Here is a 22,559-nt window from a genome sequence, read left to right as displayed (position 1 = left end):
ATAAATCAAAAGCGTGATTCATAGGATAAAGTAGTTTCAGTTTTTTTCCTGGTGCTTTTTGAGGAAATTACTTTCTATGAAGATCCTGTTTATTTTTCACTTGCAAATTAAGCTGAGGAGTAAAGTTTTAATGTCATGGATACAGCATTAGTTAGAACAAATGAACCTCAACTGTGTGAGGACAAACAGCCAACATACTGCTGTGCCTGATTTAGTTACAGCTAATTTAGTGCAGGACACACTCAGCAGCGTTTCTCTCCCACTTTTGAATCCCCAGAGAGAATCCCTCATTCCAGCTCAAATATTCAGCATGTTTTAAAAATTGTACTGGTATTTTTCCTCAAAATTTCTTAATTTCCAGACCATTCATTTATTTTCTTATTTGATGGCTCTTTAAATTGTGATAGCTTGTATTACTAATCCTAGGCATTCACATCTGAGTTGGGCTTCCAAAAATTCTGACAGATTTGGCTGCCGTCATTTAACCAGAGTCGGGGTGGTGGACATGGGTTGGTTGGTTTGTTTCTTAAGATTTTGAGGCCTTCAGCATGCCCTTGAGTGCAGCTTCTTTCTGCATTCATGCCAGCTAGAATATCACTGGTTTGCACTGAAGGCTTGGGACCCTTCATTGACGGCATTCTTAGCATTCTTAGCACTGCATACTGTTTGGTTTAACTTAGCAGAAAAATGTTAATTAACACTATAAATTTTCACAAGAGACATCATAATTTGCTGCTCCTGTTTGTCAGTTCAGCCTTTCTGCTAGCAAGTGAAAAAGTCTGATTTTTAGAGTTGGTTTGAGAATTTAAGTTACCTGTGTTACTGTTCGCATCAGCCGTTATCAGTCTGTGTCTCTCAGTCTTTCAACTTCTTTTGGAGAATGGACATCTCTGGATTATTTAGCTATCTGTGCAGTAATGTGCACTTCCCATCTTTTTTTATTTCCCCACCTTGGTTGAAATGTAAGTTTCAGACAAAAGTCACTACTAAATGCAAGTAGTTAATGAGTTAGGCTTTTTAAGTAACAGTACAGTACATCTCAAAACAATTACTCTGAGCAGGTGGATCTTTTTTGATCAATAGCGGTTTAGAAAGATACTGGTAAAACTGCAGCAATGTTGTCAGCCCAGCAGATGATCTGTACTGCACGGAAATTAGTACACTAAAGATTTTCCCCATGGTAATGGCATGCTGCACACTTTGAGCTTCAGGAGTGGAGAAACTTGCTTCTCTGCTAATCAAATTGAACTGAAAATTGAAGACCTCGAGTACTGTCACCCTGTATGACAGCTGTAACAAGACTTTGTTGACCTGTGCAGATGCCATACTGATTGATACCAAGCTCCTTCCAGGCACCACGAACAGAGCTGAAGTGCATTTGTAGCAGCAGCAGGGCTGGGGGGTATGTTGGCCCACATTTGGTGCTCTGATCAAGCATCTGTGGAGGACATCTCTGTCACCCGCTTTTCCAGAAGCCCTGTTCAGCACTCCTGTTAGAAAATAGAGAACTGCCTCTGAACTATGAATGGTACAATATGATTTTTAATGCCGATTATTTTGAAAGTTTGGTTTCAGGACATCTGTGGAAGGTGAATACACCTGGAAATGCATCAAGGAAAAATACAGAAATCATGCATTTGTGTAGCTACAGTTGGTTTGTATCTTATAAATTCTCACTGCTGTATGCAAAGTCTTGATTTCAAGGAAGCTACTATGGGGCAAAGCTCCTGGCCAGGCGAATGGGACAGCTTCCACATGTGCCTGCCGGCGGCTTTATCTATTGACTACTGTAATTGCCAACTGCTCTTCTTTCTCAAAACTTTAATGGTGGCAGAACAAGGAGAGTCGAGTCCACTTCAGTCCTATAAACAGTGTCTCAAGATGCCTCATTTTTAGAAAAGCATTATTAAAACCAAGCAAGGACTGTTGAGTAGATCTATCATCCATCCAGTTAAACTGAACTCTTCTGTCTTTATTTCCCCCAGTCCGCCATTGCCTCAGGAGAGGATGGCGAGGCATCCTTCCATAAGGCAGGCCAGTGGTGACACCCTGCAGGGGGACAAAATGTTCATGATGTGTGTGCCCACTGCTGAGTGCGGCAACGCTGACTGACAAACGAGGAGCCGTTAATGGTACCTACAGAAGAACTGTTAATGATACCTGGAGCTGTCACCCACCCTGTGCCCCAAGCGGGTATGAGGTGGCCGCGGCCTGCTGTCCCCTGCAGATGGCGACTGGCCACACCATGCCTGTGAGGCCACCCCGTTGTTAACCCTGGCCTGTGGAAGGGCTAAACCACCCCAGCTGTGACTGGAAATGGCGGACCCGCTCTGCCCCGCTCGCCACTGGGCGTCAGGAGGAGGTGGGCTCCCTCCCTCAGGGACTCTCTGCCGGGCCGAAGGGGGAGCTCCAATATGGCGGAGGGCGGGTAGGGCGGCAGTGCCCTTCTTTTCCCGCGGCTCGCTCCGCCGCCGTCGTGCTCTCTCCTGCCGGCAGCGGGACAGAGCCGAACCGCCCCCGCCCGCCCCTGCTCCCGCTCCCGTGGCAACCGGCCCGCCCGCTTTCCTACCTGTCCGGGCGCGGCGGCGGCGGCCATGAAGGCGGCGAGCGGGGAGCAGCCGGCGGTGGCGGCCGAGGAGGCGGGCAGTGATGTCCGCGGCGAGGCGGCGGGAGGTGGGCAGCCCCGTGAGTGCGGGGGTCCCCCGGCCCGGCGGCGGGCCCATCTCGCCACCCGTCGGGGCCTCCTTTCTCCCCCTGGCATGGCCCCTCGGGGCACCCCAGCCTTTCCCCCCTCAGCTCCCCACTCATCCCCCGCGGCCGCCTTGCCTGGTGGCCCCTCGCCTCCCCTGGCCCTGCGCACCCCGTCACGGCAGGGGTTCGAGTCCCTGCCTGACAGGGCATGAACCCTCCTGCCGCCATGAGGTGGCCTAATCCCTCTTCAGCTCCTTGGAGACCCCTTCAGTGAGGACATGACCTTGGAGACCTCCTCCATGGGCAGCCCTGATGTGGGTTGTTGGCCATGGGGAGACATGGTGGCCGTGTCTCCCGGTGTGGCCTTGGCTCCTGTGTGGGAGAGCCATCTCAGTGCCCTGCAGCCCACCAGTGCTCCCCTTCTGGATTTACCCACCGTGGTCCTCTCCTGAGGAACGGCTCAATGTTGGGGAGCGGGGTCTGGCAGGACACTGGCGTATATTTGTAAATGATTTGTCTTAAAGCGTATTAAAGACTGAAGTAGAGCAGCATAAAATGGCATTGCATTTGGCAAAGTGTGTTAGCGTTCGGGGGATTTAAAATAACTGGTTCTTTTGTAATATGTTTTACTAACAGGGAAGAAATTTGTATATGTTGAGCCATCTAGGAGAGTTAAAGAAATACTTGAAGAGGAGCTTTCTTTTCGGAGAGAAGCATGCCATGTTAAACATCCACCTGCAGGTAATCCTCCTTATCAGCAAGTGGCAAGTGTTTGTCAGGGCAAATGAAATGTACATTGTTTTGAGGAACTGTGGCAAAACTATTATTTAAAAAAAAAAAAGCCCAGAACATTTATGTAATAGCCTGGGGAACATTTAGAAACAAAAAAATTTCATATAGTCTTTACCACTTTTTTTTTTTAAAGTCTGAATTTATGGGACCATAGAGAACATATGATCTATCAGTTTAATAAAACAGAAATAAATGCCAAACAGTAGGGACCTTTTGTTACTTTTTTTGTTGAAAGAAGTGCAGTAGTTATTAGAATACTTTGTCTCCTTCAAAACTGAAGTTGATGTTGAAAAGAAAGAGTTGAAACAAGAATGATGAAGGTAGATAAAGGACAGGGACAGTGAAAGCAATTAGAAAATTGCTGTGTTTAGGCAGCTTAAAGGTTATGGAGAGACTAGATTATAGTAGGCAAATGAGGAAATGGACGTCGAAAAGGGAGAAAGGTGTTCAGTCTAGCTAAAACTATTAAAAGTTCAGAGAACTGGAGGTAATAATTTGGTAAGATCAGAGTAGAAATAATTAGCAGCTTTTAACAAATTAGAGAATTTAATGCTGGAACAATTTAACAAAGATTACTTAGATTCACCATTTTTAATGCACACTTCAAATATTTTTGCACTTAAACCATTAGCCCTGGTCCCAGCTCATTTGCTAGTCTTGATGCAGGAATGAGCCTGAAGCCATGACCTCTGTAAGACAAAACTTACATCATGCTGGTGGTCTCCCGCAGCCAGAAGAACTATTAATCTAATTGTAGACAATTAATTTTCAGAAGTTTGTAAAATTATGGATAGGTCATCTTACCTGATTGACTACAAGGTCTTACTGCTTTTATTAGCCGAGCCGCTGTGTTCTGTTAGGTACTTCTCTGTAGAGTCCACTGAGTAAAGCTGGTTATTCCACAGCTTCCCTCATTAGTTTATTCTAGTAGTTGAAGTATTAAAAAAAAAAAAAAAAGTGCCTGATTAATAATCTGGATTTGTGTGATTGAGCTCCTTGCTTTTCTGGGATATATAATACTGCCTTTTTTAGTACCCAGGGTTTTCTTCCAGAGAAGGTATATACACATGTATTTGGTTTTGGCTCCTTATGCACTCTCACCAATTGTTTTCATCCTCTTCTAAAATGTGAATATCAAGTTTTATCATGATTTTTCAGTATTTGTATCACTAGTAGCCTGTAGAGAGAGAGAATCCTCTACTTATTTTAGAGCTACATTAGAGCTAACGTTAGCACTAGGACCTTGAACTGTCTGTTGTCTGTTACTCCTAAATCCATGATGCTTTTGCTCCACAATACACGGTTCCCATTTTGTAGCCCCACATTCTCTTCTGCAGACTAAAGCTATTCCTTGGTTATATTAAGCCACGTTTTGTTGAAATAGGCCCACCACTGTCTCTCCTAAGCATTACATCCTCCACAAATGTAATAAGGACATTTTTTTCTTTCTTTCCAAATTTTCCAAATTTTGAAAGAAGTCTTTTTGTTTCCTCTTGTGGAGGATTGACACCCAAGCCTGAACTCACTCAAAATGAATTTAAAACAGTTGGATTGACAGACAAAAATGTGCGTAAACTAGGTGATGTATCCTGTCAGATGTAAGGACCATTTGAACCTGCAACTCCATTGCTGTGATTAGGCTCCTTAGGCAGTTACAGCACACACCTGCAAATGAACTACTTTCATAGGCTCTGTTTATAGTAAGTGGAGAGAAAAAGGCACTTTGAAAACACCATTCTTCTGACTTGTCCTAGATACCTATTATTGCATGTATCATGCTCTAAAAGTGCCTGCTCTTTTCCCGTTGACTATAAAGGGGTTCTGGACAAGCAGCTGAATTGCAGATGTTAACATTGGTCTGCTCAAGCTGCTCATGTGTCTAATGTTACTAAGAGCTGAACACAACTAGATTTCACTGCATTGATCTGCCAATGGATCAAAATTGTCTGAAATGTTTCAGTCTGATCGTATAAATAGATGCTACCATATATGTTCTCATGATTTTGGGGGAGTCTCCCAATGAAATGTATGTTACAAAGGCTTAAAGTACTAAAGATATACAAAACCACTACCAAAATATTCATTACTGGAATTTATATTAATGCATAACAAGCACAGTATATAAATGGTATGTATAGCATAATGTTATATGCATAGCATAACATTGCTATGTATAATAAGGTCAAATAGATGCTGGTGTACAGATTATTCAGGAAGTACCTAATTCCTCTTTCATCTGTATGCATCTGGATAATTAGAGATGCTCCTTAAGTGGCCTAGGCTCTGATAAACAACAATTGTCAGGTTGTATGGTTACTGATTTACAGTACGTTTATTCTTTTATATATGTTAGATGGTGATTAAATTGTAACATTTCCACAAAATAAATTAGGTTTTTGTTTTGTTTTGGTGGTGTTGGCTTTGTTTTTCTTGTTTTTGTTTTGTTGGTTTGTTTTATTTTGGGTTGTTTTCTTTTTGGCAGGGGGGTTTGTTGTTCTGCTATCTTTTTATGAGGGCATTTGGTATTTATTAGTCATAACCAGTAAATCGTGCTGGATGCATCGATGGTATAACTGCTGTTTCTTGTACGTTATAGATCAGCTACATCCTGCTTCAGTAAGAAGCCTAGCAGTCCTAAGCTGTTCTGCGGACAGTAGAGAGCGTTATATACCTTTAACAATCTGAATTACTCTGAACATGTCATTCTCTTTTCATTAACTATGGAGGAAGATTACAGTGTTGTGCTTAACTACTTCTAATTACTGTATAGACCAAAGGGACTGTCTTTTACAAGTTACATTAATTCTAGAACAAGTTGAAGTAACCAGTTATAATGGTATTATTTTGACAAATTATTAACAGTGGCTCTGGAAGGAATTTGGAGTATGAAAAAGAATTTCTCCATTGGAAGCCTGAAACCAGTGTCACAGAACAGAAACGGTTTACTTTTACAGCCTCAGTTCTACTCAAGGCATGCAGGAATGAAAAGTAAGAGCCAATAATAAGAAACTTTCACTATAACACCTAATTTTAAAATTGCAGGGTAATATTTTGTAATTCATCGACATCTCACAGGACTGCAGTTTACCAATACGGTCTTATAGTAATCACCTCTGGGTATCTTTCTGCAGAGCTAACCCACCTCTTCCTTTAGTAAATAGCCAACAGACTTGAAATCTTTGCATGAGAAACCTGTTTAGGCCTGCTGTGTTGAGTCACCTTATTTCATATTCTGAAGCCCCTTGTAAATGTGTGGAATAATCACTTTTTTCCTACTGATAGGTGGTGAGTGTTGGTTTCGTGTACATAATGAACCTTACTTGCCTTTCTTAACATCCAAACTTAAATTCAAATGTTTGGAAAAGCCCTCCTCCAATGCACCACCTGAAAAGAGATGGATCTAGGGATCATTTTAGGCATTTTTAGCATTTGCCTGCAATGGGCAGCTGATGCTCTGGGGCATGTGTTTCTTGACAGTCTGTGGAGTGTGGCTTTTGTGGAGCAGACCTGTTCCTTATGAGCTGGTGGATTTTAGCATAGTCTTCTCAATGTGCCCACCTTCTCTCTTTCAGTGAAACGTATTAACTTTGTAGTGGAAGGTGAGAGCTTCCAACCCTAAGGAAACAAAGTTCATTGTCTTTGTAAGGGGAATATGCTTAGTGTCATGAGCTTGCAGAATATGTGAACTCAGCATATTTTGCCATTAAATGAAACACCATCCCATGTTCTCAGGGGCTAGAGGTTTAAAAATACAGCTAGCTGAATGACTAGCACCTCTTTCTTCCTATCTTGATCTTGTGAGCCTTAGAGATAGTGGCATCTTAGTTACAATGGCAGTATGAATTAAATTATTGCTAGTATAAGAAGCGTTAAACCAGTACAGGCTTCTGCCATGCTGCCTTTACTCCAGAGGTACTACTTGTAGGAATATTTTGGTTATAGAGCAGGCCTCAACAATGCTAGGTAATAACTGCAGTCACTTCTGGTATGTACTTAAACCATAGAAAATACAACCAAAGAATGCCTCAGAGTTTTGAGACATTGGCATAATTTTAAAACTCATGTACCGGAGGCTTCTAGTGGAGGCACACAGAGTTTTCAAAGATCCCGATCTCCTCTATTTCCTGTTAAGATCCGTGAAGTAAGAACAGCTTTAAAACAAAGCCGTTTATTCAAATTGATTTAGGTGCTGAAATAGATGGGATCTGTTGTTTTTCCTTTGGGAATTTAGATGTACATTCATTCCCAGGGACTGCTGCTAGAGGCAAGCGGTGCTCTCCTCACTAGCTATACTGCCTTTTTTTGCAGTGGAATAGGCAGGTATCATGAGAGAAGGGCTGGCAGAAAAGATACAAGACGGGAGAAAAACTGGAAGCAATCTGGCTTCAGCTCCTGTGTTCACCAAACCACTTCCATTCATACAGCCTCTTCTGTGTAAGGATGTGCAGAAGAAATGGGGTGGTAATATATTAATTGGGAGATGGAATAGGTACAGGCTATGGAAATGGACAAAAAAAGAAGAGGGATTTCTGGAGAGAGGATGAGCCTACTGTGTTTAGTGCCAGAAGGAAAAGCATGGCAAAAGGAAAAGGAATGAAAGAGGAGACATAAAACAGAAGGTTGGGAATTCCTGAAGGTAAGTTGGAGAGAGGAGAACACAGTTCAGCAATACAGAGCTAGAAAGTGTAAGAAATGAAGGGAAAAGATGTAGGAGAAATAAGTAGAAGGAAGAATAAGAAAAAAAAAATGTATCCATGTTACTGAATTTACTGAAGTTAATGCATCTAGTTTTGCTTCTCCCTTTTACTGCTTTTCTCTAAAAGCAACTGGTGGTTTGGGGGGCTCACTATGTGCTGTCTCATCCACCCTTAGAGCGGATCTTGTTTTTTTACAGATTGCTGAACTTTAGTGCTGTGAAGACCTGAGCCTGTTTTGAAGTGTCAAATCAAACATCAAAAATGACTAGCTGCTTTTAGAAATGTAGATCGGTATTTCTAAGATTTTGAAGAAAGTTCTGCTTGGATAGGGAGCTGTTTTGTCTTTGCTTAATTTTATTAATTCATATCTTCATGCTGCTTTTTAATCTGGTATTGTAGTAGCCAAATCTAATCCATATTTAAGACAGTGATGAAAACGTCACAATCCAAAGATGTTCTTGCTCACAAAAACGTGCTACTGTGAAACTTGACGTTTTCATAGTATTCTCTGTTGCAAAGCGATTCTAAGTTCCAGCAGAAGACTGTAATGTAATTGAAGAGATGCCTTAAAATGCTTTAGGCTGACTGCATTCATTAAACTGACCAGTTGAGAAGCCAAGAGTTTGTGATTCGATATCTAGCTTGATTTAATAAAAGTTTAACATAAATAAGCCTCTATACATGTGTCCTGGTTTCAGCTGGGATAGAGTTAATTTTCTTTCTAGTAGCTGCTGTGTTCTGGATTTAGTCTGGGAATAATGTTGATAACACATTGTTTTTGTTGTTGCTAGGTGATGCTTATATTAAGTTGTGGACTTTTTCAGCTTCCAGTATAAGCTGACTGGGAGCATAAACAGGCTAAGTTGGCCAAAGGGATATTCCATACCACAGACATCATGCTCAGTATATAAATGGGGGTTGGCTGGGGGGCAAAAATCCACAATTGCTGCTCAGAATGTGTTGGGCAATCGGTCATCAGGCAGTGAGAGCAATTGCATTGCATCACTTCATTTTGTATATTCTTTTACCATTATTATTATTTTTCTCCTCCATTACAGTTCTATTAAACTGTCTTTATCTCAACCCATGAGGGAGTTTTCCCCCTCCTTTTTCTCTCTGTCCTAGCGGGGAGGGAGGGAGGGAGGGAGGGAGTGAACAGCTGCTTGGTCCTAGATGCTGGCTGCGGTTAAACCATGACAGTGTAAGTTATCATAGTGTCAAAGAACCACAGAGGCAGCATTGAACCTCAAATAACCTGTCACTGAACTCTCACTCTTAACCATTATTACAGTGAGGTAATACCAAATGATCATGAGTTTGTTTTGAATTATCATATAACTTAGGAAACAAATGTGGGTCCTTCTAGGTACTCTACAAAACCAGAAGAAAAGATAGCTTTGACAGGCCATGGATGATTGGAGGAAGTACAAGAGACAGGAGTGATGTTTGCAGCTGCAGAATAGTTTCAGTGCTTTGGTAGCAGATGAGGGCCAGGAAAGTCTCTCCAGCAAAGCATCTGAGCTGTCTGAGCCTGAACTATGCTTCATGGAAATTGAGATAGTAGTTGGAGACTTGCTGCTGCTGGTGATGGAAGCCCCCATTTGCTGCCCCAGCATGCTGTCTGGGGAGGTTTGTTGGTGGGCTGACGTCTGGAACGATGTGGAGAGCATGCTGAGTCTTGTCTGGGCCTTGACTTCTACTCCCTGCTGCTCTTCCACACCGTCACCAATGGTACTTTTGGGGCAGACGTGGAGCATATCAAGGATGACTACGTTGCTGTAGGGCAAGTGAAGGACAGAGATTCCCCGGGTGGTTTCTCCTTAATCCTTCTGGTGAGGGGGTGGGGCTGGAGGAATGGGTGGATCCCGTTGTCAACTATTGTTTGCACAGCTGGTGCTAAAAATGGGGAGTTGGCTTTTAGGACTGTGGGATGTCCCCTTTTTGAGGACTAAGAACTGGTAGGAAGAAATGAGATTCACCCCAACAAGTGGGGCAAAAGCTGTGTTTGCACCATATCTAGAAGGATCCATGATTGTTTCCTAAGTGCTGTGATAACACAAGAAATACATAGTATTTCATTTGCCTGGCAGACCTGGGGAGGAGAACTATTAGTAGGAGTAACAGGGGAGGGAGATGACAACCCACAATCAAGTGAGGAGGTGGTGGACCGGGTTGGTAGGCATGATATTTCCTTGCTTCATATTTAACAATCTAACTTTGCCATATTTCTAGAATAATTTTAGCACATTCTTTTCCAAATTAATAATACTTCGGACTTACCTTACAGCTTTCATTGCCAGAATTCTTTCCAAACATCCCTCTAGCACAATTGTGGGATAAACAAGAATTACTGTCTTTTTAAAGGAGAGAATTGTATTGTACAGTGAAAAAAATGAACTAGGACTGATGGATAATTAAAAATTTGGGGTGAAGAGCTCCTTATTCCCAGTTATACCTCAGACTGATAATTCACATCTTTCCTAAGTTGTGATCCTAAGAGGTGGAGACAGGATTTATTTCTGGGGCTTTCAGATCCTAAGGAAGTATCTAAACCACACTGGATATTGTTGAAAAGGAAGAGTGTCAGTGACAACTCTGTGAAGTTAGACTTTGTTTTCCTTTGTTTTTTTTACAATTATCTGTGAAATGGGATGTTGTTTTTTTGATTGTCTGGAACTCTTCTCTGTTTGTGTTTATTTTTCTGTCAGTGAGAAGGGAAAAACCACAAACCGTTAGTTGGATCTAAGGCAACTATTTTCAGCATTTCCATTTTACTTCTAAATGAAAAAAAAAATATTGGCACTGAAAATTGCACCTGAGGCACTAGAGAAGTAGCTGCTTTTGAAAACATTATTCTCACATTTTAGGTGCAAATTTGACCATGAACCACACAATAATGTTTGAAAAACACTGGGTTTTCAGATAGAGGCTTTGATTAAGCTTGTTGCTCTCATTTCTGCTCCTTGCTTCGTTTTTATTCTATTCCCCTCCCCCTGCTTTCTCATTCTTAGTAAATTTTTTTTTCCATGGTCTTGTTTTACAATTTTCCAAATGAAAAGACTTTCTGGGTCTATCCTGGATTCCTGCACTAACTCAGTTTTGCTGCAACAAAGGCACATTTGTGAGTCTCATTTGCTCCTCTTTTTATGCAACCTTGTACAAAGGAGAAATGTCTTTTAGATCTTTTCTATTGAATACTTTATTTCAATTGGGAAGTTTGGGTAATTCTTAGCTAGTCTGATATATTAATTTTCATTACCTTTTTGTGTCTCAACTTTCATTTGAATAAAACAAAGCAATTTGTTTAAATATAATAACATTGCATAATATAGTATTATAAATATCACAGTAATATTAAAAATATTATTTCATTAAATGGCGCATCGGGTAATTTAAATTAACTCTTCTAACATTTTATCAAAGTGACTTTTTACTGCCTAACTGTTCAGATACCTTTTTCTCTTAATTTTTTTATATTATTTCATTTCCAAACTAAACACTACTGTTTTGAAAGACAAACATTATCATTGCATCCATGTATTAATAACAGTGTTCAAACACTGACATATTTCAAAGGCTACGTCTACATTATCAAGCAATGAAGCATAATAGGAGGGGGTCAGGTTATTAAAGCAATTGGTGTTGGGAGCCCCATAACTAGACTACACGTGGTTTAGGAGTTTTACTTCAAACTAGAGCTCATCTTGTCTCCTGGACTGAAACGTCACCTAGATGCTTGAGGTTCAAAGATGTTTGAAGAAAAGCTGTAGCACAAACCCTTGCCCTCTGGCCTGGGAGATATTCATGGGGTAAAATGAGAGCATCAGTGCTGGTTGTGCATCACTGCTGCTGTTGCTGCATAAGATGCAGTCTGGTGCTTCAAAAAAAACAAGGAGGATTGAAACTCATGATAACTGCTAACAAATATCCACAGAGCCAAATTCTGGCTTGCTGGTACACACGCACGTCAAAGTGTCTGAGGATCGCATGGTTTTGTTAGGAGAGTTTTCTGCTTTGATTTTGATTGTGGTCTACACTGGTGAACAGCAATGATGTGTGCTGCAATGGAAGGTCAAAGAGTGTTCTGGGGCAGGACCCTCCATCCACAGTGTGCACAGCATTTTTTGTTCATGCTTGTGACTTGGCCTGGACATGCCAGCTTCACCTAGTTTTAATCCAGCCCTGCTCACAGTCACAAGTGGAACTGTAGCTGGGCAGAATATTTTAACATCATATTTGCAATATATTGTCATCGTATATCATCATATTTGCATCATATGTGCAATGCCGTTGCCTTGTCTGTCCAGAAGCTGTTCATCCAAGGAGGCAGGCATCAACTTTCAACTGAATCTTTTATCTCTGGTCATATTTCAGAATTTTAAACTTCTAAGTGCAAAGATCATAATCCCAAATATGAAACACTAGGTAATCGAATTACAGGCATTTAAACTTTACATTAAAATACAGTGTGCAGTTTTTACAGAACAGAACTTTTATCATTCTTTTTCATACAGGATTTAGGTTCTTACTTGGCAAGAACTTGCATTGAAACAATGGGGACTCTTTATGAAGAAGAGATTTCAAAGTCATTCTTAGTGTCATTTTGGTACCAGATAGCATCCTGTTACTCTTTGAAGCTGATCATGTTTTCTTAGGATAAAAAACTCCACAAGGTTTCCCTGGCTGACAGAATGTCTGGCTTGATAGCTGTGGCTGAAAACACAACCACATCTTGCAGTACCTTTTAAACTGTGTTTGCAAGACAGCTGACAAATAACTTCAAAGACTTTTCTAGGCGTAGATACTTCTCAAGTGTGACAAAACACAGTGAGTCAGAGTAGAAGAGGAAACCAGCTGGGAAGCTCTAGGCAAAAACATTTATTGCTGTTAGAAACAGCAAACATTTAACCTTCAAATAAGCAAAATATTTTTTATTTGCAACAGCTTCATTACTAACGGCCAACATTTTATTTTAAATTCCTGAATATCATCAACAGTGGAGCTTACTGTGGTTTCCACAGAGCAGTTAAACCACAGTTCCCCAATTTGTGTGTACAGTACCAGAAGTCTGTGGTCCTTAGTCCGTGCAGCTGTCCTGGGATGGTTTACCTCCAAAGCAGACAAAACAAGGTGTGCTTCCTCTGGAAGGTCTGCAGGCATCTGGTAATGCTACTCAACCTTCATCATGTGACATCTGTGGAGTTTTTCCCAAGTCAGAGTCAACAAAACTGCTTGACAAAACCCTACCAGTGCAGAGCAGCTGATCACGATCATGCCACTGGTACGCTGCGTCTCATGGCAGAAATGAGGCAAACTGGAGCTGATGTGGCTGCTATTTCTTCTCTAGAGGGGAAATGAGACATTGAAAAGGAGGGAGAAAACCCTCGTCTACGCACAGGTCTAGGGCACCTGACTTCTAACCCTGGTATCGACAGTGAGGTCACTCCCTGTATCCCTCACTCTACAGCAGCACACACCACATCGTGCTTGCAAGTTTACTACACCAAAATTTCTAGGAGGCAGATAAACTCTGAGTTGAAGACACACCTATTGTTCCTTTCAGTGGTGACTATGATGAATAGCTAACTAAAATATATTTCTGTGCTATCTCCCACATTGCAAGGAGTTTAAGAACGCATGGTGATAGCAAAGCAATTGGATCTATAATTTGTAAAAATTCAAAAATATGCCTTGAATTAAAAAAAAATTTCAAAAAAAATTTCAAAAATATGCCTTGAATTAAAAAAAAATTTCAAAAAAAATTCAAAAATATGCCTTGAAAATAGTTTTATCATGCTGTAGATACAAATTCTATAAAGACTTTTGAACTAGTGGACTCCTTACAATGTGTAAATGTAAACACGTATTTAGTCTCCACAGGGGCAGGTGTAACATGAAAAAGAACTTACGGTGACAGTATTACTCATAGAAACATTCTAGGCTACTGCCCTCTCATCTGAATTGATCTAATTCATATTTGCCACAGTAAGACAAATAGGGAATGTTATAATTCTGGATTTCCACGCTGTACATACCATTGGACTTACTGTGGATTTCAGTAATATTTCAATATGCAGTGTCGAGCTTTAGCTCTAGGTGAGTTGATGAATATAGAAAGGCTCGTTTTGATCTCACGCTAAATAATTCAACAGATTTTTTTCTCATGTGATAATAGTCTTAAAATGAATGAAATCAATGCCATTGCAGTGCAGCCAAACGTCACGCTGAAGCTTCACTGTGGGACTGCAAAAAATCAAAAGTATCTAGCCAACTCTTGCTATTAATCTTCGCAAGGAAAGCATACATATGTTTTAATATTTTTTTTCAAATTTGTCACTACTTGGCTTATAAAGACTTCATGTCGGGTTGTCCTGAAACATTTCATAAACCCTGAATTAATGCCAACATTTTTATTGACTTTACTGTTTGCAGGATCAGGCCTGGCATTGTCAATGTAATTGGCTTGGCTTTGGAATTGGAATGGTTTAGCATGAAATCTTCATGCAATCAAAATGAAAACTTGACTAGACAATGACTCCTCCAAAGCCATATATCAATGCTGAAATCTAAGTTTCTGAAGGAAAATAACTGCCATTGCAGCTGATACGATCAAATGTATTGAGTGAATCAGAATTCCGCAGAAGTCAATTGAGCTCTCCTGCTATCATTGGTCTCAAATTTCTCACATTATCTGTAGAAATGGGTAAAATTACTAACAGTAGAGCTTTTGGACCACTTTGAATCCTTAATTAAGGTAGACCAGGGATTGTGCTTGTTTTAGGTGGTGCTCATTGTACTGGAAGGGTTCTGGATTGATTCTAGGTACAGCTTATGCCCTTGGAGGATTTGGCTCTCCCTTAGCATTGTATTTCTACTTTTGTTTGCAGTTTTCTACTGCGGTAAAATAATCTTCCCAGATTCCCATTTTGTAACTACAATCAGTGTTATTTGTCAAGATAGGTCCTATGTTTATTGCACTAAGAGTTGGGATTTTTTTGCCACTATTGTTTAGCACATTGTTTTGCAGACAATACTAAATTAGAAAGCAGGGTTCACATCTTGGCTTGTACAACTGCAGTTCAGAGAGGCCTTGATACACTTGGAGTGAGCCAACAGAAACCTTGGGAAGTTCGGCAAGGACAAAGAGCAAGTTCTGCATGTGGCGTTGAGAACTCCCTTGCACCGGTACAGGCTGGGAACTGGCTGTCTGATAAATAACCGTGCTGGAAAGGACCTGGGGGCTACATGAACATCAAGCTGAATGTGAGCTCTCCTTGAAAATAAAGCAAGTCACCTGCTGGGCTACATGAGAAGTAATCAGGTAGACACGAAAGTAATTATCCCCCACTGGTGAAGCAGCACCTTGGAATACTGTCTCCAGTTTCCAGCCTCACAGTTCAAGACAGATGTTGAGAACGTAGTCCAGTGAAAGGCCACCAAGATGATCATAGAATCATAGAATCATAGAATCAGTGAGGTTGGAAGGGACCTTTAAGATCATCAAGTCCAACCATTAACCTACCCTGATAAAAACACCACCACTCCTAAACCATGTCCCTAAGCAGCTCATCTACCCTTTTCTTAAACACCTCCAGGGATGGTGAATCCACCACCTCTCTGGGCAGCTTATTCCAATGTTTAATAACCCTTTCAGTGAAAAAATGCTTCCTAACATCTAATCTAAACCTGCCCTGACATAACTTGAACCCATTTCCTCTTGTCCTATCACTTGTCGCCAGGGAGAAGAGGTCAGCTCCCATCTCTCTAAAACCTCCTTTCAGGTAGTTGTAGAGGGTGATAAGGTCTCCCCTCAGCCTCCTCTTCTCCAGGCTAAACAACCCCAGATCCCTCAGTCGTTCCTCATAAGGTTTGTCCTCCAGACCCTTCACCAGCTTTGTAGCCCTTCTCTGGACACGCTCCAATACCTCAATGTCCTTCTTGTAGTGAGGGGCCCAAAACTGAACACAGTACTCGAGGTGAGGCCTCACCAGTGCCGAGTACAGGGGGATGATTACTTCCCTAGTCCGGCTCACCACACTATTCCTGATGCAGGCCAGGATGGTGTTGGCCTTCTTGGCTGCCTGGGCACACTGCTGGCTCATGCTCAGCCGGTTGTCCACCAACACCCCCAGGTCCTTTTCTGCCAGGCAGCTTTCGAGCCACTCCGCCCCCAGTCTGTAGCGCTGCATGGGGTTGTTGTGACCCAAGTGCAGGACCCAACACTTGGCCTTGTTGAACCTCATACCATTGGCCTCAGCCCATCTGTCCATGATGAGGGACCCTAGAGCACACAAGCTAAAAGGAGACGTTGAGGGGCATGATCTTGTTTAGTCATGTGAAAAAGAGGTGAAGGGATGATTTAATGGGAGCCAGCAACTACCTGAAGGTAAATTATGAAGATGATGGAGCCAGACTCTCTTTGGATATAACAAGGGGCAACAGCCACAAATTACAAGTTGGGAGGTTTCAGGGTTGGACATAGGAAAAAAATTCTGTGCCAAGAGGGTGGCACAGCTCTGGGGCAGGCTGCCAGAGGTGGTGTGGTGTCTCATTCCTTGAATATTTTCAGCACCTTGGTGCTAGTCCAGCCAGCACCTAAGTGAGCACCTTGGCTAGTGCTGGCAATGGTGCTCCTCCGAGTGGGACGGTAGACTAGTCACCCCCAGAGATCCCGTCCAACCAACGGTGTACATTGGAGCAGAGGCAGTAAGATACCAACTATAACCACAGCTGTTGGCATTTCTTCTATTTTATGAGTGCTTACAACATGAAGAACGGAAGCCTGCAAGCGCTTTTACGTACAATTAATAAGTTACAACCTAGTTACTAACCTACCACCAACCTCACACACAACTCTTCTTTATTTTGGGGGGTAAACAGGCTTGAATCACTTTTTTTTTTTGCTAATATAGAGACAAATCACAGGGCCTTGACCTATGTGGTATGTAAAAGCTATGCTGCAATCCAAACGGTCAGTGAGAATTTATGCCTGGCGTAACTCTGCTGCCCTCAGTAGATCTATATGAGAGGACCTTGGATCTATAGCTGATGGATAAGAAAACGCAGTGTCAGAGCTGGAAACTCTCCAGATCTGTATGAACAGTCTCTGAACTGTGGGAATCAATGATCTCTTAGTTCACTGAAGCAAAGGGAGAAAAAGGTTTGAGCCTATCTGATACACTTTTTCAAAGTATATGAGAAAAAGTAATTATCTGGTAACCGTAAGGTTTTGTAGTTTTTAAATAGCTGTGAGATTTAAATTTTTTCATGCAAACATATGTGGTTGTCTTTAAAAAGACAAAAAAAAAATCTTCTTCTTTAATTTCTTTTCTTTTAGTTTTCCAAATTGTTAATCTTGCTTGAAACTGTTTGAATTTGACAGGAATTCAAAGCTACTGTGGCTGCTGTCACTTCTTTTTTTTTTTTTTTTCCTAAATAAGTGACTTATTCAAACTTTCTCTCAACTTCACTCTCTAAATTGCAACTGTTTTAAAAGAAAATTCCCTGCCTCTTCCAAAGTACTTCTCTGCAAGGCCACCGAATACAGCATGTGAGCCATAGCTCCGCTGGTGTGGGAAGACCGTTTTGCCGGAGTTTAAAACCTCTGACTCGGGTTCAGCGCTGGACTGGAAGAAGTGAGTGAGAAGGCACATGGGAAGCAGCAGAGCAGTCCTGCTCTCTCCTGGGCAAGAGGGCGGGGAGATGTGAGACTGCGTCAGCCTTCGTGGCATGCATGGCTGGGCTCTCCTCTGTCCCACGCCTGTGCCTGTGCTCACAGCCCGCCGGTGCCCTGACGATCCCTGTAAGCCGCCCCCGCGACCCTTCTTCTGCCTGCAGGGGTCTGGGATCCGGCCAGGGGGAACCGTCCCAAGTGCGGAGACACAAATTCCCTCTGCAGTACCAAGTCGGGGATGAGCAACCGAGCACGGCTGGGGAACAAGGGCTGCCATTGCCTGCACCTGCCCGTGGGTACCTCACTCAGAGCTGCCGCGGGGGCCGTGGCGGGGGCCTGCGGGGGAGCCCCTCGGCATCGTGCGGTGCCAGGTCACGGTGGTGGAAGAGCACTGCCTGCGCCTCGCCGTACCGGCTCCGGTCGGCCCGTGGCCACCTCAGCGATCCCTGGGGCTGCCATGGCCCACATGTGCCCATAACCACCTCAGGGATCCCCAGGGCTGATATTGCCCAAGCGCTGCCCGTGGCCACCTCAGCGATCCCCAGGGCTGCTATTGCCCACATGGTGCCCGTAGCCACTTAAGTTAGCCCCGGGGCTGCTATGGCCTGCACCTACCCACAGCCACCTTAGCAAGCCCCGGGGCTGCCATTGCCCACACAGTGTCTGTAGCCACCTCAGCGAGCCCCGGGGCTGCCATTGCCCACACGGTGCCCATGGCTACCTGAGTTATCCCCGGGGCCCGCACCTACCCGCAGCCACCTCAGCGATCCCCGGGGCTGCCATCGTGGCACCTGCCGCACGGGGGAGGGGATGAGGCCCCGCGGCCGTTCCGGCAGCCCGGTGCCGGTCCAGCGCGGGCGGGGCAGGGCGGCACCCAAGGGCGGGCCGCGGCGGTGGGCGGGCGGCCGCGGGGCTGGGAGGCGGAGGGGCCGCCGGCCGCCCGGGGAGGACGGGCCGGCATGGCCGGGAGGGGCGGCGGCACCGGCACCTCCCCGCCGCCGGGGCAGGGGGTGGGGGCTGAGAGGCGGCGGCGGCAGCAGCCCCGGCCGCAACCCGGGCTGCAGCATGCGCTGGGCGGCCCCGGCCCCGCGGCTGCCCCGCGGAGGCCGCCGAGGGCAGAGCGGCGGCAGCGGGCGGCCTGGATGGAGCCGGCCCCGCGCCGCGGCCCCGCCGGGCGGCCCGGCTGCCAGCAGCGGTGGCGCCGGCTGCTGCGCGGGCGGTGGTGGGCGCTGGCGGCCGGGCTGCTGGGCGCCGCCGCCGCCCTCGCCCTCTACTCCCGCCTGCCGGAGCCGGCGGCGGCCCCGCGGGCGGCGGCGGGAGGCCGGGGCGGCGGGGAGGTGAACGTGCTGCTGTGGTGGGAGCCCTTCGGCCGCCCGCGGCGCATGGCCGACTGCCTGCGGCGCTACAACATCACCGGCTGCCGCCTCAGCGCCGACCGGAGCCGGTACGGCGAGGCGCAGGCGGTGCTCTTCCACCACCGCGACCTGGCGCTGCACGGCGCCGAGGGGCTCCCCCGCGGGCCCCCGCCGCGGCCCCCGCGGCAGCTCTGGGTGTGGATGAACTTCGAGTCGCCCTCGCACTCGCCCGGCCTGCGGGGGCTGGCCGGCCTCTTCAACTGGACCATGTCCTACCGGCGGGACTCGGACGTCTTCGTGCCCTACGGGTACCTCTATGCCCCGCCGGCGCCTCGGCCCTTCGTCCTGCCCCGCAAGACGCGGCTGGTGGCCTGGGTCATCAGCAACTGGAACGAGGAGCACGCCCGGGTGCGCTACTACCGCCAGCTGAAGGAGCACCTCGCCATCGACGTGTACGGGGCGCAGGGGCTGGCGCTGGCGGAGGGCGGCGTGGTGGAGACCGTCTCGGCCTACAAGTTCTACCTGGCCTTCGAGAACTCCCAGCACACCGACTACATCACCGAGAAGCTCTGGAGGAACGCCTTTGCCGCCAGTGCCGTGCCCGTTGTCCTCGGTCCCCGCAGGGCCAACTACGAGCGCTTCATCCCCCCTGATTCCTTCATCCACGTCGATGACTTCCCCAGCCCCCGGCTGCTGGCCACCTACCTGAAATTCCTCGATAAAAGCAAACCCAACTACAGGAGGTATTTTGCCTGGAGGAAGAAGTACGAGGTCCACGTCGCCTCGTTCTGGGACGAGCATTTCTGTAAGGTTTGCGAGGCTGTGAGGGCAGCCGGGAATCAAATCAAGACTGTGCGAAATCTGGCCAGCTGGTTTGAAAGCTGATGTTCCTGGCGGGTGAGGCTTGCCTGGGCAGCCTGCGCCAGCGGTGGACCGCGTCAAGGGGTAGGGAAGGATGGGTCTCACAGAGATCGTTGGCCGAGGAGGTGCGCAGAAGGCTGTTGTCACTGAGAGAAGCGTACAGGTACAGGTAAACAAGCTGTGAAAAGCCTGCAAAAGGAAGATTTTTATGACGATACAAAATTATGGAAATACAAAGAAACATCAGGCAAGATGATTCTTAATGAGCAAATTTAAATTTCCAGAAATCGTACAGATCTGAAACCTTTACAGTTGTGCACGGCTTGACAAATAACTGATGCCAAGTTCTTCAGCCCCACAGCTGAAACCAATTTTGTCTGCTATGACAGCTTCCTGGAGCATGAAACTTTCTTCTGCTTACAGGGGATACATGATCAGCGCTGGCTTTCTGTACTCCGAAGACAAAAGTGAATATTTTTAAGTGATTATCGTGCTTGTGAAGGATATTTGCAGACAAATTCTGAGCCGCAAGTGTTGAATGTAAGAATGTAATGATACAGTAGCACTTTTTAGCAATGTTTGAAATTGCAGCAGCCAATGAATAATGCTTTGAGCCAAATAATAATTCCATTTAGGAAAAAGTGTATGGAGGGGACTGGATCCGAGTGGAACAAACAGCTCAGATGATGTAGAGTATTTCTTCCACTGCCTGCTGAAACCATAGGCAAGTTTATCCTGTATGAAGGCGGAGAAGAACTTCAAGTACAGGAAAAGACAGACTGTAGAAAAAATGTTGGAACATTTACACCCTCCTTTTATTCAGGAATTAGAAAATGTTTACAGGAATCTGCATGTTTTTCTCTGCAAAATTACTGCCATATAGGAAAAAGCGGGGAAAAGCTCAGAACTACAGGGTTTTTATTACTATATTGAATATGTATGCAGAAAGGCTAACTTATTTCTGTAGTATCATTAGACTGTCCTGTTGTGTAGTGATTGTTCTGGTTTATGGCCCGCGTTTTTAAAAATTCTGGCGGGTGACAGACTACTCAGAATGCCACTTGGCTGTTTGTAAAATTATTGTTGCCAAAAAACCCCACCCAAAACTCAAATCCCAAATCACTGCTTTTCAAAAAGAAAGTTACTGTAGAGACTAAGATCTAGACTGTTGGTAAAATAGAGATTGTGTGAGGAAAGAATATGAAAAGGGAAAGATTTACTGGTTTTTTTTTTTTTTTTTGGTTGGTTGGTTTTGGGGTTTTTCTCTGGCTCAGTTTTTTAATCAATAAATAGATTCCTAAGGTAAAACTTCCTTCTCCTAGTGCCTACCGGGAACATTTACAGTAGTTACTCCTTTTCAGACTCTGCCATTTTGCTGGAGTCTTCCTAGTAGTCAGTGTATGGTTACTTTTTGGTTACCTGTAATCTTGCTTGGTGAAATCCAGAAGGAAATTTCAATTGCAATTACACATCCTTAGGAAGCTGAGCCTTCCCTGCCCTTTGCAACTGTAAGGTTTGGTGGCAAAAAATGATAACCCACAAGAGACCTGCACAAATGATTAAGGGGTTCGTCCATCTCCTATTTAAGGAGTTACCCAGAGACTTCACTTGGCATAAAATAATGGGCATAGAACAGATGGGGAAAGAAGAAAGTCAGTTGCAAATAAAAGATGGGCATCAGAAAAGGTGAGTTTACTGGCATTTGTGGTTAGGAAAAGGATTAGATTTGACGAGCTATAAGGGACGTTGGGTACATTTAGATCTGTGAGCTGACAGCCTATGGTAATCTGTTTTAAATTAGATGTTCCCTATGAATAGGTAAGCATAGAGCTGAAGATTATTGAAAAGGTTTCTCTGCTGTGGCTACTGCTCCCATAAAATTAGTTTTGATAATTTAAATTTAATTTTATTAAATTTAATTTATTACGTATAGTATTAACAGTAATAGCTAAGTGTCAGGATGATAAAATCTGTCTCCCTTTGAATTACCCTTTTTTTCTCTTTAGTTTTTATCACGGGTCACATAAATGTATACAAAAATACGCTATCAAAAGTGGTGAATTAATATTTAAGATTGCACTACGTTTTATCAGCTTGCTGAAACTAGTGCATTTTTTTTTCAGTCCTCCTGAATTTGTTAGCATTTTCTGAAAGTTTCCAGACACACAGTTCTTCTGTGTAATCATTATTAATGCCACAGGAGCATTGGAATTTCCAAAGAGTGCAAATGATACTGTTTTTCTCAGCCTCTCTGAGAAAAGCAGTTGGAATCTTTGGTGAACTAGAGTTTTGTAAAATTCAGAAAAGAGCTATGCAATAATTAAAGAATCGTGTTTGAATAAGATGGTCACAGTTGTGCTGTGTTTGTAAGTTATGCATTGAGTATATTCAAGAATTGTATAATGAAAAGTGCAGTCTTGGAATAATTATTGCAGAGCTCTTGCTCTGGGAGAAAATAACCTTTTCTAGTTTCATAGTTCTTGCGTTAGC

At 44.2% G+C, this 22,559-nt stretch overlaps 2 protein-coding genes across 2 annotated transcripts; both read left to right on the top strand.

Annotated features, from left to right (window-relative positions):
• Window positions 1-2,594: 2,594 nt before the first annotated feature.
• LOC309682643 (uncharacterized protein C11orf97 homolog) lies at window positions 2,595-18,435 on the top strand (the record flags this gene model as incomplete). The annotated part of the gene is made up of 6 exons (XM_082496746.1): window positions 2,595-2,685; window positions 3,328-3,432; window positions 6,346-6,471; window positions 7,056-7,082; window positions 18,018-18,149; window positions 18,341-18,435. 6 exons carry the CDS (start codon window positions 2,595-2,597, stop codon window positions 18,433-18,435), a joined length of 576 nt encoding a protein of 191 aa, XP_082352872.1.
• Window positions 18,436-18,812: 377 nt separating this feature from the next.
• FUT4 (fucosyltransferase 4) lies at window positions 18,813-20,093 on the top strand (the record flags this gene model as incomplete). The annotated part of the gene is made up of 1 exon (XM_082480360.1): window positions 18,813-20,093. The coding sequence occupies one exon, from the start codon at window positions 18,813-18,815 to the stop codon at window positions 20,091-20,093; it is 1,281 nt and encodes a 426-aa protein (XP_082336486.1).
• Window positions 20,094-22,559: the final 2,466 nt, after the last annotated feature.

This window comes from Vanellus vanellus, assembly GCF_965231255.1.
Source record: "Vanellus vanellus genome assembly, chromosome: 1".
Classification (NCBI taxonomy): domain Eukaryota; kingdom Metazoa; phylum Chordata; class Aves; order Charadriiformes; family Charadriidae; genus Vanellus; species Vanellus vanellus.
The sequence above is the reverse complement of the archived record's forward strand: the minus strand, read 5'-3'. Positions and strand labels throughout refer to the sequence as shown.